Source organism: Drosophila rhopaloa, unplaced genomic scaffold, assembly GCF_018152115.1.
Source record: "Drosophila rhopaloa isolate 14029-0021.01 unplaced genomic scaffold, ASM1815211v1 contig_155, whole genome shotgun sequence".
Classification (NCBI taxonomy): Eukaryota; Metazoa; Arthropoda; class Insecta; order Diptera; family Drosophilidae; genus Drosophila; species Drosophila rhopaloa.
The window spans coordinates 5,261,344-5,275,521 of record NW_025335034.1 but is presented as its reverse complement, the minus strand read 5'-3'; the positions used below and the strand labels follow the sequence as shown (position 1 = coordinate 5,275,521).

General features: G+C 38.3%; 1 protein-coding gene across 1 annotated transcript; it reads right to left on the bottom strand.

Annotated features, from left to right (window-relative positions):
- Positions 1-1,813: 1,813 nt before the first annotated feature.
- On the bottom strand, positions 1,814-6,248 carry LOC108041399 (cryptochrome-1). The gene is made up of 4 exons (XM_017119318.2): positions 5,965-6,248; positions 3,977-4,320; positions 2,600-3,519; positions 1,814-2,105 (listed from the first exon to the last, which is right to left on the bottom strand). The coding sequence occupies exons 1-4, from the start codon at positions 6,104-6,106 to the stop codon at positions 1,883-1,885; spliced, it is 1,629 nt and encodes a 542-aa protein (XP_016974807.1). The 5' UTR covers positions 6,107-6,248; the 3' UTR covers positions 1,814-1,882.
- Positions 6,249-14,178: the final 7,930 nt, after the last annotated feature.

The window sequence follows — 14,178 nt, the reverse complement described above, 5'->3', positions numbered from 1 at the left end:
GTCTATTTGCATTCATTGGCTATGCATCTGTGGTCTGCATTTGATTTGCATTTCAAAAAGTCAATGTAACAATCCAATCCCAAGAAATCCCAAGGAGTTCAAGAAGGGTTTCAGGGGATTGAATTGGCTGTGCAAACAGTTGCCTTTCACGGGTTAGTTTGAATGATTTATGAACCGCTTGCAAGTGGAGTTAGCTGCAAGCTACGATTTCATTATATTCTATCTGGCTGCAAACAATAATATTTTAAGATTGTAATGCGATTTGCCCAAGGAAATGTGTTATTTCGTTCTCAAAAAATTTTCAAACACACGAAGACACTAGAAACTGCCAATATCTAAAATGCCCAAATAAGAGGAAATCCTTAAAGTAAACCACCTTAGATACACCGTACTCTTCTGCTGTAGGCACATATCCTCAAAATCGCCTCGAGTTTTTACTATCTGCCACTTAATTCTGCACAAACGAAGGAATAACTCTTAAAATCTATGTAAAACTATTGATCTATCTATGAAACGTCCATTTTAAAGCTATAATCTCTACCAGAACGAAAAATATTTAAAGCTTTTAACAGAATCATTAGTAAAGCTATATTTTCATGATCCAAAAGCTGACATACACGATGATAACAGGAGGCACTTGAAAGGGAAAAGGAAAAATGAAAAGGCAAATGAATTTAATTGAACCTCATAGGCTTAAAGCAGTCAGCTAGCACCATATGGAAATGGGATATGAGAATGCGCTGGGGAGAAATCAGGGGGATTTAAAATGAATTGCAAATGGAATGGGGACAAGCAGCTTTTTATTTTTATAGCCAATCGGTTCGAACACAGACATCCACTTAGCACACAGAATACAATATTAAACATTTGTACATACATACAGAAAGGACACTTGAATCGGGGAGTACTTTAAAAATATAATAATGATAAAAACAAAATACGTTACAATATATTCCTTAAAGTATGAATTGCGTCAAATTGTTATTTGCTGTGAGTTCTCGTTCGTTCTCGTTTGTTGGTTGATTGAATTGGTTGGTTCAATTATTTATTCAGCTATCGTATACTACGCATATGTGTGTAAAATTTACATTTACCAGAAAAATCAGAAAAACTTTTTGCCAAGCAACGCTCTAAATGTTTACTCGAATTTACTTCAACTAATTCAGAGGACGTGGAATGTCTTAAAATAAATGCATATTCCCTACACAGATCTTATACGAGGAATGACCTTGTAGGGGGTAAGCAAAAAGCTCGGCCTGGTCGGGTTTGAATTTTCTCCAATTTTATTTGTAGCAAACTGTCGAGGGACTCAAACTTCAACAATAACTCCTTTTAGGTCCCATCAACCCCTACCAATATCTCATTTGTATGGCACACATCTAGAAGAACACCATAATTAGGCATTAAAATAAAATATACACAACAATTTAGACAAATTATAAGATACAAACGGAATTCTCATTAAACGAAGACAAACGAAGTACGGATCAATAGATCGACATAAAATTAAATTTCAATATTTGAAATAAATTCGCGTTCAATTTTTCTCGTAAAAACAAATACAACTAAAACTAAAAGCAAAAACTATTTAACTAATGCTGTTAATTAAAGTATAATTTGATAACGTAATACAAATGATAATAATAATTATATATATATACACCATAAACGATTTTTAAAGTAAGCTGAATAAAATTGATATATGAGTAACACGTTATAAGCTGTTAAAAATAAAACGAAACCAAATAAAATGAATACAAATTGTATTGTAGTAATTATTTTAATTGAAGAAAATAAAGCATTATTAATGATATATAATATACGAATGGTACTAGTTCCTTTATTGTGTATGCTGATAAAAGTTCACTTGGGTTATATTACATTAAACAGCTACATCCGCCAGCCAGAAAAACTGCCGCACCTCCTCCTCGTTGGATGGCCTGCAGTGCGGGGGCGGGGTCATCAGCGAGTTGCGGAGCGCCTTCATGGCCAGCATGTTGCGCTTCACGGCCATGGAGAGGTCGATGATCCGCTCCGGATAGTGGACTCCGATGAGGCACTCGTACTGCTCCTGCTGCTCGGCGGACATTCGCCAGGGTTCATGACTGGGAAAGCAAAATGGTAAATATATGAAGGTGGTCGATTTCTTAGTTTTAAAAATGAACACAAAAGTTGTGTACTTGAAATGCTAAATAAATTTGTAAATCTCTTCAAAAAGAATCATTAAAGATTTTTACGACAATTGACTAATTCTAAGCTACGATTGCGTAAACGACTAGTTATTATACATTAAAAAATGAGTTAATGTAAAATAGCAGAAGGTTAATCATCAGTTTAGAAGTATACAAAGAAAAATGCGACGAGATAAATAGTAGTTAATAAACCTGTAATCGTCGTAAAGTGACTTTAAGAAAGGAAAATTGTAGATGCAAAAGTTTAAATTTAACTTTTCTTAATGTTAGCTCTTCAATTTTTTGCGTTTTAAGAATTGTAAGTCATTTATAATGAGAAAAGTGAAATTTGCAGTCAAATGTTTTTTTACTCATAACTTTTTTAGGTTTGGTATTTAACTTCTTTTTAACTTCAATATGAAACTCACACAAATTCCTTTGGCACATTCATCAACTCTGGGACGTACTGCTTGATGTAGGCCCCTTCCGGGTCAAGCCGCTTGGCCAGAGCCACCGGGCAGGTGACCAGCGAGGAGTCCAGCAGCCGCTCGAAGGCCGAGCTGGAGACCCACATCCAGTTGCCAGCGCAGACAGACCAATCGGCGTCCAGCAGATACTTCAAGAAGTGCTGCAGTCCGTGCTCCCAGCTCTGCCACATTCCGCCGCGCGTGAGGAAGGTGGCTACCGTGTTGCGCAGCGTGTGGTGCAGCCATCCTTCGGCCAGGAGCTGCCTCATGGCGCCATCTATCAATGGGAATCCAGTTTGGCCCAGGCGCCAGCGCTGCAGAAGGTCCTCGTTCGGCTTGGCCCACGGAATGCTCAGGCAGATCTCGTTGCCCTCCATGCGGTCATAGTTCGGATTGTTCACCGACATGGTGTAGAAGTACTCCCGCCAGATCAACTGGCCCGTGATGTGGGCTCCGCCCGTCATCTGAACGCCCCGCACACAGGCACGCAGCTGGACATTCTTGAAGAGATCGTGGACGCACCAGTAAAAGCGGCGTACCGACAGACAACCGAAGCGCAAGTGGGCGCTCATCGACTTGGGCGTATCCAGGATATTTGGCAGCGCCTGGTTAGGCAGGTAGAAACCCCGCTCGAAGGCATGCTGCTCCACCTTTAGCCGCTCCTCCAGCAGAAGGAGTGCCTGCGACTCCCCGCCACGCCAGTTGATCTTGGCCAGAAAGCCCATGTTGTCGCCGTATACGTTGAAATGTTCCGGCGTAGGCAGCTTCTCGAAATAGCCAAGACTCCGGCGCAACTCGGGGGCCAGCTCCACGAAGGAGGCGTCGTCAAGTCGAGCATCGGCGGCGGGACGCGGAGGTAGCCCGATTATCTGCACAGTATGCTGGAAGTTTAAATAATTAGAGAATTTAAAACTTGAAAATTTAACTTAGTTTAATAACAAAGCTCTCTTAACGTCTAATAAAGCTTATGATTTAGTTTACCTATCCATAAAAAACAAACAAATCTATATTTTAGAGCTTTTTTAGACAAATATTAGAAGATTTAAAAGATCATAGAACAATAAACAATTTTTAAATATATATATATGTATGTATGTTTTTTTTATACATATATTAAAAAAAGCAATGAATTAAAAAAGTTGGACCATTTTGTAAACAGAGAGAAATAAAGAATAACATTGTTCTTAAGCTGAGAATAATTGCTTATAAAAATAATATAAATATACTTCAAAATTAGTTAAAGTAGAAACATATTAGTTAATTTGTAGATATTTAATATTGGCAATTATATTTTTGTGAAATAATTCAGCTTTTCAATTTGAAAGGCATATTACTCACCAGGAACATCTGGTAGGTAAGCGGTGGAATGCCCCCATTGGTGTCGATCACCGAGCGCGGATCCCACAGCGTGTGTGATACCTTCTCTACGAAATCGATGTTTAGTTCCCGGCACAGCGAACGGACGGTTTCATCGCGATCGTTCCAAATTGGCTCGCAATCCTGCTCCATGCAAATCCTGTGCAGACGCACTTGCTCGTTTAGCCGCCGGAAAATATGCGCCGGTTCGCCCTCGAAGACGTGGAGACGTCCACGTCCTTCGGTCGCCGCCTGTAATTGCTCATCGATATTCTGCAGCGAGTCCAGCAGAAAGCGGAACCGATTGTAGCCCACGTTCTTGGTTCCTTTTAAAAAAAACGACGGGTGCGTTATCAGCCATACTTTGATTGCTTCTTTATTTGTATAACCCTTCTGAATATAAGCTATGATCTTACCCAACCGAATTCATTACATTTTTTTTTAAATTAATTGAAGTGTAAAGACTTTTTAAGAGTAGTTAGGGTTTGTTTTTTTAATAAAAAGTATATAAGTTAATTGAAAACTGATAGATTTTAATGGTTTTATTGCATTTTAAGTCTAAAGATACACAGAGAGTACAAACATGTATAAGTTTTTTGTCATGAATTGTCAGTATTGGAGTTTAAACACAAATTAGTTTGCAACTTATAGCTCCTAAAGCACATAATGCTGATAGCCAAGGTAAACAACCGTTTTTCTTAAAACTGTATATTTCAAAACTACGTATCTATCTACTATCTAATTTTCGTATTTTATGAAATAAATTTGTAATTCGCTGTTTGATATAATAGTATATTGTGAAGGTTTGATCATATTGACTTCGTTTACCTTTTTATACTATATATATATATTATTTATTTAATTTTTAAATTTATAGCGAATATGTTTTAAGCAGGTTACCATAATGCATTTTGTACGATGTGACTTTTTATTTTTTAAGTCCCTTCTGTGCATGCAAGTTGTAAAACATTTAAGACTGCATAAGTGTGTCAAAATTATGCATTCTAAACAAGTTTGCATGTTTAAGTGCCACCTTTAAGTGAACTGCAGCTATCTTGCAGCTTTCTCGCACACAAAACGTTGAGTTTAACTCGTTTCCCGTTTTCCCTTGCAATAATTGTTTTCCCGCTTTCCCCCGCAAAACGACTCTTATCGGTCAAGTTATGGGTTCTATAGGAATCTCCTTCTCTTTCTGCCTTTTCCACAAAGCGAGCTGCTTAAACACTAGTACAAAAGGCACTATTCAAGCGCATTTTGGTTTGCTCTCAATGTCTCGTTACCCATTTCGCATTGTCTTTCTATATCTCTCTCAACGATTTCGCGTATTCGCCAAACCGCCAGCCGCAAATCGCATTAGAACGCATCGTTTGTTTTGCTCTACCATGCAAAAGTGCATTAGGTCTTCCCCGCCCCTTCCCCAACCCCTTTTCCACATTACCACGAGCAGCGAAATCGGGGAAAGAGGGAGTATTTGATAACCGAAGCAAGTCGCAAAAAATGATATTAGCTCATACGTAGAATGAGCGTGCAATGGCAATCAAGCTAAAAGTTTGTAATTTTAACCCACTGAAGCCAACAATTTAATTTGCTTTTAGGTTATTTTCATATTTGATAGTTTTGTTTTTAAAAGTTAACAGAACAAGTAAATTTAATGTTATTTAACATGGCTTTTTTTTTCAAACTTAAAATGCCATACATACAAAATAATAAGGCTTATGTAGTCTTTTTAAAATTGTAATTTAAGTAAGTGTTTCATAAAAAATATAAATCTATATATTTTTTAAATTTAAACAACAAAAAAAATATTAAATGGTTTTTATATATATAAATATATTTGTTTAATTCACACATTACTGTATTGTAATTGAGTTATTTTTATTTAATTGCTTAGTTGGAAATTGGTTATCAATTAAATACATACGCGAAATGGATCTTTATACTATACTTTGTATGACAAATGCACCACTCACCTGCACTCTCTCCATCGAATATGAACACTGGAATTAGGGCTATACCCTGATCCTTGTCAGCGAGGGCGGCCAGCAAGGCGGGATTATCGTGCAGCCGCAATCCGTGGCGGAACCACATCACATTCGCTCCCCGAGTGGCCATCTTGTTTCGGGTTAAATCAAACAGTGATCACTCTCGATATTGATCGGGGAGAACAGTTTTCCAGCTGGGAAAAATTCGGAATAAGGGGAAATATTTTTACCGCACACGCGACGCGCTCGCGCCGGCTGCTAATTGGCGAATGAGAATGTGACTGCGAAATTCGAGCGTTTCTCCGACTGCAGCTGTTGAGCTGTTCCCCGCTCGACGCGAAACTCTGTGCAAACCGGGCAGCAGGTGGAAGTGGGACAGAAAGATACCTGTGGGAACTGCACACAGACAGAAATTAGTAAGCATTTTAAAAATAAAATAAAGACAATTTGTAAACGAAAAAATAAAATTGTTAAAACTATTAATTTTAAAAAATAAACCGCCTTTTGTTTACTATCAAAATACTGATTATAATATCTTATTTAAAAGGCAAAAAATCTGTGTTATGTTTTTTTTAAAATCCAATGTAAAAGTTTTGTCTATAGGTGGTATAAAATTATTTACCTCTTTTTAAAGGTTTCGTATCATAAAAAAATGTTATAGCATGCTGCTAAATATAAAGAAGAAACAATTTCTCAAATGAGACATTAAATTGACTTATATTTTCTGTTTGTGTGGAAGCGAGCACCGTGAACCGGTAATTTGAAGCTACCGGTTCGAGTGCGTCAATACAAAAGCTGGTGATGTGTGTGTGCGAGGGAAGACTGTGGGCGCTTGTGGGCGCTTGTGTGCGCATAAGTGTGGCATTCTGCTTGCACTTATAGCACTGCACGGTGCTCTGCCCCAACAAACCCACCCCCCAGCTAGCTGCCACCCCTAATCGTTCTCCCGCGCCCATAGAACCCAACTGTTGCCGATTGTGACGTGGCGAGCTTTTTACGAGAATTCATGTATAACCTTGCAAAAGGTTTGAAGGTCTGTTGTCTACCCTTTTAAATAGGGTTGCCCTTTTGTGTTTCAATTTTCAATCGAACTTTCCCAACTCGAAGTTCTCTTAATTCGAATGAATACGCAGTTAAAATATACATACGTAAGATCCATTCTATATCTCGATATTTTTATAACTTTATCTTTTTTGGCGGTAGTTGTAGGTTTAATTATAAAGTGTTGCTAATTGAGTAAACTTTCTGAAAAGTGATACTTTTATTTAATTATTTATGTAGATGGACAACAAATTTCAAACAATTTACAGTCAAGTAAATAACTTTTAATTTAATTTTATTGGAACAAATCATTCAAGAAAGAATGTAAATATTAGAATAAAATTGTGTAGATTTAAAAATCTAGTCATTTTTCATGTCTAAATTACATAATATAGTAATTTCTATATTAAAGGGCTTTTCTTGGCCCTTTACATTTTTTTTATTCATATATAAACGTTTTTGCTTTTTAGGTAACAACTGTTCGTTTACGACATCATCGGACTATATTGTCATGGTTACCACAAACAGAGGCCATAAACCCTCTGCCAGTTTTTAGTAAGCTTTTCCCCTTTAAAAACCCGCCGCATATTTCATGCCCCACATCCCTGGGCACCCTCAACGATCCTTACTGTGAGCAAACTACGCACTTGCATCAGAAATACTTTGGCATTGCATGTTGTCCAGACAACGACAGCAGCATCAGCAGCAGCAACAACAAGGACCAAAGGAGGAAACGTGCGTAACAGAATGTCAACTGCAAAGCTCGGCGATGCACGTGTCCTGGCAACAACATCAGCACAAGCAGCAGCAACAACAGCCACTGCATGCAACAATCGGGCCAAGTATTCAAATGATGACGATGATGAGCCTTCTGTGGTTGGACTATGGCCAAAGCCAGGATGAGACAGGAATGGGGAAGGGAAGAGGATGGAATGAAGCGGAGCAAAATGTACAATGAAGTTGGGACGAACCAGTGCAAAAGGTTTCGCACAAAAGAATTTTGTTTCCCTTGTTAGCTTTTATGAAACTAATTTACGTTCATCGGATGAATGAGTTAGAAAAGGACAAAAAATTCGGCAATTTGAGGATTACTTTTTTGAAAAAAAAACCATATTACTCATACGTCAGGTGGGTTTTTATATAAGTAACATACGGTTTATTGGAATGGTTTCTCTTTCTATTAGTTAGCTTTTAATTTACTTTATGGGCGCTTTGAAAAGGAAACCATAAAGAAATCATTGCTGATTGAAATCGTTGTTGGGAAACAATAAACCATATAACTCATACGCCAGGTAGGATAAGGTTTTCCTTAACATTGGCTACCGCGCTGCCAAGTTTTTCTTATGTCACTTAATGGCTTATATTGCTTGGCATTTAAGGAAGGTAGAAAATATAAATTTAGGTGCTTGAAATCGTTATTTGTAGTGAGGTTTAATTTTCGTTTTGGAAAGAACTACAAAAAATTTGTGTAATTGTTTTCGTTATTACGAACTTTTTACTTTGCCAATTTTACGTTACTTTCATTTTTAAATAAGAAGCACGTTATGTAAGAGGTACGTTTATTTTGTAAAAAAAAAGTCCTCAATTGCGTATTTCAAAAGTAATTGTGATGGAAGACTTCCTAATAATCATCCTCCAGGTGGGACCAGGCCTTTGTAGGGCTTTCCTTTATTTAGTGCAGCTGGATTTCTATGGTTTCCTTTCCCATATAGTAAACAGCCATTGCCGGGTTACCCCACACCATTATTTATCTTCCAGGCAGCAAGTTCCCAGCTCAGGTGCAGTGGATCTTCCGTTCAACTGCCGGGCGCAGGCTGCTAGTTTCATTCTTTCGCTCAACACGTCACCAAGGACTTGAGGGGCATCCTTTGTGCAATCAGCAGCAGCACACCCACCCACAGAGCCCAGGCCCGTGTGTTTGTGTTGATGCTTCGCTACATTACATGATTGCCAGGCTGTGGACTGTAGCTTGTTAGTGAACAGTGCTGCCAAGAATTCATTTCCACAAACAGGACAGATCAGCCAAATAAAAGCGGAATACTTTATTATTTATTTATTTTATATTCATTAGTAAGGTTTTGTTAATCATCATAATCTATTGCGACTCAATCAATAAGTATTTAAAATGTTTTGTTTTTGCGTTTTTAAAATGACATTCATATCTTGACTCCACTTTTTATATGGAATTTCTGGAATATATCCGTTATTCTGCCAGAATTATTAAGTTTATTTGAAACAGTAAATCGCAAAACTGTTGTTCACAAATTTGTTTTCAATATATAAGAAAACTAGTTTCAAAAGTAAAAATCGATTCTAAAAATAAAGATAAGCTGGCAGCACAGGTTAGTAAAGATTGCGCAAGGAATGCTCGCCTGCGTAATTTTCCTTTGGAGTATTTTTGGACGAGTTATGTGAACAATATGCTACAATTTATGTTATACCTCCCATTTTACACGTTTCAAAGGATGAAGCCCTCTCACATGCAGACAATCGAATCTGCAAAGCAATCCATCACACTTTTGTTGCCCCGTTATAAAATCGAATTTCTTGTTGAGTGATCCGGACAGGCTGACAATGTCAGATTGAAGTCGCTGACGGTTGCATGTGTACACAATTAAATGAATAATCATTGCACACATTAAGCTTGACAGAAATCTGACAAATGCCAGATTCTCCCTATGCCATACATATAAAAACAACAGAGAACTTTCTGTGTGGTAAGGAGATTATGCTGCCCAAACCAGAGTCAGTTGACAGAGCAAATCCTTACCAAACAGAAAATTCCACAGATTTCCAAGTCCATTACTTAATCACCAAGACCACATGACGTCAGAACATGAAGTAACAAATAAAGTTAAAACCTAGCTGGAAATAATTACAGTATTTACTTAAAACTTTTCTCTTAGGAATACCCTTTTACATGTTTGGTTTAAGCTTAAATGTGATTTGATTAGAGTTATTTATAAAAGAGTTTAAGATTTAAAATTAATTTCAATTTATAATTCTAATAAATTTTAATTGCGTGTTTCAATCCTTTTTAAGCGAACTGTTTCTAATGTGAACAATAAATGATTTTTCACCTCGCTTGCATGGCTAAAGTCTTATGTTTTCTTTGAGTTTTCTTAAGCAAAGCCCCTTATTTTGAACCTCTCTGTTGGCATTTTTTTGGCCTTTTTGTGTTTCCAGTAGGTCCTGTTCGTGGAATTTACTGACCCTACTAATACAAGTTAAACAATCAAATATGTCAATTATACGCACCATTGGACCCTTTGTGCCACCAATCGTACACACACAGTCAGCGATTGCCATGGAAAACCGTCCGTAAAGCAATAATATTTAATGTAATTTTATGTGCATACAATATATGTATGTTTAATCGAGCACTGGCAGAGGGCTTAACTACTCTATGGGGAAAATTCACATGGTCTTTGGTACGAACTTAATATTCAAAAGGGATTTTGACTCAAAGTGTGATTTATTTGACGTGTTAATACTTGAAATTCTTAATGTGTGCTTTAGGGTATTTAAAAGTTCTATTTAAAAATGAAATAAAATTTAGTTACATTTTATTTTTGTGAAATATTTTTTAAGGCTGTTAGAGTACAGAAAACTCGGCTTCATCAAAGCCAGACTGTATCTTTTACTTGTTATTTTTATGTGGAATTTTTGTAATTTGTTGTGCTTTTGACTATTGTTTATTTTTAGTCGAAATGGCAGGCGCACGCACACTTATGCCCACGAGTAAGTGACGGGTTGCGTGTCTGTCAGTGCGTCTGGTTAAGAGTGTATATGTGTTTTTTTGTATGGCTGTCAGCGACAGGCGTCGGCTGTCAAGGGGGCGTGGCGCCAAGGGGGAGGCCCAAGGGCTAGCAGATTGAAGGGCCTCGTCCTTATTTGTTTGTTTACCTGCGGGTATCACGGACAGGCGAATCATTCAGGCGAGGAAAACTACCCGACGCCGTTCACCCCCTCACTATTTCCCTTAAACCAACCTTCTCCATCTGCGGCACACTGAACTCTGCAAGCTGACGTCAACCGAGTCGTATTAATTCCTTCAAATTGTAAATATTGTTTCATGTCTGATTGATTGCACCCAACTGACCCTTTTGCCCTCCCGCTTTGCACCGCACTCCGGCCATCGCCTCATCTGTCCACCCATTGGCATATATGCCGACAAATTAACTCGCATAAATATTTATGTAAAGCAGAAGGGACCTTTGAAGTCAACCGGCGGGCGAAACGGATGCGAAAATCCTGGGCTCAGCATATGGGCCCTATCGAACCCAGAGTTGGCTTTCAAAAGAAGAAAACACTGCCACAAAAAGATATTAAAAATTTTCCATTAATTTCAGACACATTTGCAAGTGAATCGAATAACTAAAAACTTTCTGTTTGATTTTAAAATAAAATTGGTATTGTGTATTGTGTATAAAACAACTTTTTAAAAACAAAATAAATATATTAATTAATTAATTTAAAAAAACACACAACAAAATCACACCAGTTTTAAATTCAGAAAATTGAAATCTACTAAGAAACGCTAGTTATATTTTAATATATTATAAATGCTAAACAGATTTGTAATTAGAAATACCTTTTTAAAATATGCATATTTTACACTGTTTTTTCGCAGTGCATATAGTGAGAGGTAGGGAGTATTCCGCTTTATTGAATCATCGAGCGGGGACTGCATTTCGTAGGGTTAATTAAATGGGGTCTGTAGGCAGGGCAGTAAACGAGTTCTTGGCTAACTTGATTCTAGTACTCCGGGATTTTCGCTGGCCAGAGCCCCAATATGCAGCAATGAAGAGCGTTAACAACTTTCCCGATGATGGAGCCTTAGTCGCATTTATGGCAGCCATAACGTTCACCTCGTTCCGGCCAAGAATTAAGCCGCATTATCGCGTCTCATGGCTCGGCCAGGAGTCATTTGTCCAGCGACTTAGGCTCTGACCCCTTTTTGTGGGGGAGGTAGGAAATTGGCTAATATCCTTGATATATCCCCAGCCGTAAATCCTCAGCCAGCTATTAATTTGCAGCCAGGCGGGCGCAAGCAGCGACTGTCACATTGGAGCAGCGAGACCAGAGAAATAAAGTTTCGGATAGAGATTCTCTTTTGGGAAACCGTTTAATAAATGTTCCTTTTTGCCGCAGACGCAGCACTGAGAAGCGAAAAACAGCAAACAACAGCAGTAAACAAATATTAATCACTCTTAATGAATTTGATGTCAAGCATGAATATTATTATACAACTTTGGCGCTGCGAACGCTGACAGATAGCGAGCGGAATCCGCTCTGATTAAAAATGCCGACAGCCTGGGAGACAGGGATACGGCTTTGGATCCTGCAGCATACTCGAAGGCAGAGGCTCCCTGGGCGTTCATAAAAGTAAATTATGTAAGCAAAACTTTCTTTCTACCGCCTTTTTATGCCGGGCTGCTCGGAGAAAGTTCCACTTTCATCAAGCTTCATTTACGTCTTTCAGACTCATAGAATTCCCGGCCAATTCAAAAAGTTCAAATAATTGTTTTGAACTGAACTTAACTGAACTAAACTAATTTTCATGCGCTGGGAAAATTAAACTTTTATTTTTGCCATTCTCAGTCCTTTTACCGCTTGAACGTGAAGTGCTGCAATCTGTGCCTGGTGCAAATGACCAGGTGCAGGCAAAATGGGACAATGGGATAGAACTGAAATCGATAACACTTCTCTGAGCGCAGTTCTGGGCTAAGAATCGGGTCATCAAGCTAAAAAAATCTTATAAAATAATTAATTGGAAATAAAATTAAATACATGAGATAAGCAATACATTTAAAGTAATCTCTATTAATTGTGTCCTTCTAGACTATGTATTTAAAATAGTGTTATATTTTTGTTTTGGCTCACCACGATTATTTACTTAAACTGAGTGCCATAAAATATATATATTTTCCCTTTCAATCGAAACCAGAAATTAGTGTGATTTATTTCTGAATGCCTATAAACGACATCCATTGTGCGATGTTCTTTCGCTCTCTCCTTTGCCATACTAAAGGAGTCCTTGTGCCGGACGACTTAAAGACAACTTAATCTTTGCGCCCAGATCGGGATTGAAAAATGGCTTGATGCGGCGCTAAAAAGATTTGGTCGCATTAAATGCTGTCGTTTATCTGGCACTCGGCTCACACCAAAGGAGCCACTCACACACACCCAAACACACACTCGCACACTTAAGCATTCTCAAAGAGGGGCCAGCACGTGAGTTTGTGTTGGTGTGCGAGAAGCCGGCGGCTTGTGTTTGCCTAATACGCTTCAACTTCTTTGCCCACAAGCCAAAACACAGGCAAACACAAACTCACACACGGTGGCCCATAAATAGGGACTCACGGACAAGGGATCGGCATGTCAAAGGCACGTGCAATCCAATATAAACAATTCCGCACATAGACACATAGAAAAATATCAGAAGGAAAAGCATCTATTCAAAATGGCAAACAAATCTGTGAAATGTCTGCAGGTCATTTTAAAATATAAAAACTCTTGTTTACCCACAGTCTCTTTTATCGGAATTTTTATAGTAACAAGAAATCTCAAGAACTCTACTATCATCCCTTTACATAAATACCTTTAGTATATTAATAGATATTCATTACCTTCGTGGCCCTTTTAAAGCGTAATACTAATTAGTGCCAGGAAAATTACGATCTTCTATTTATAGAAGTGGCACTATTACGTATTTTTCTCCGTGCATACACTCTCACATATAAATTCCCGTGCAGCTCTGTTGAGCTAACCGGCGGCTTTTCATTTTCCCCGCATCCCGTACCATCACAAACGAGCCCACACGAATTTCTTTGGCATTGGCCAGGTTCTGCTCCTAGTGCACACCAATGTGGCCATGTTCGCAATATTTTCCCACTTTTTTCGTTAGAATTCCTCCTCTTTTTATGTTGTGCCGCCTTTCCAGGCCCGTGGGGTGCCGCATTGGCAGCAGCACTCACACACACCTACCAACGTTGCGTATACGTAATGTCAAAACTATCGATGGTGAATTTACACCACGTTGTGAACACATTTTTTGCCGACGACACTCGTGTGTTCTTGTTATTGTCGCGTTAGTTGTTGCATCCGCGGAGGGCTTATTTGTGGATCGTTGGCATTGGCACACCCTGTGATGTGGAC

Coding starts and splice junctions, on each gene's coding strand:
- LOC108041399 (XM_017119318.2), bottom strand. CDS start 6,106: ATGGCCACTCGGGGAGCGAATGTGATGTGGTTCCGCCACGGATTGCGG. Junction 3,520..3,976: donor TTACCTACCAGATGTTCCTG/GTGAGTAATATG, acceptor TTAAACTTCCAG/CATACTGTGCAGATAATCGG. Junction 2,106..2,599: donor AATGTGCCAAAGGAATTTGT/GTGAGTTTCATA, acceptor TTGCTTTCCCAG/TCATGAACCCTGGCGAATGT.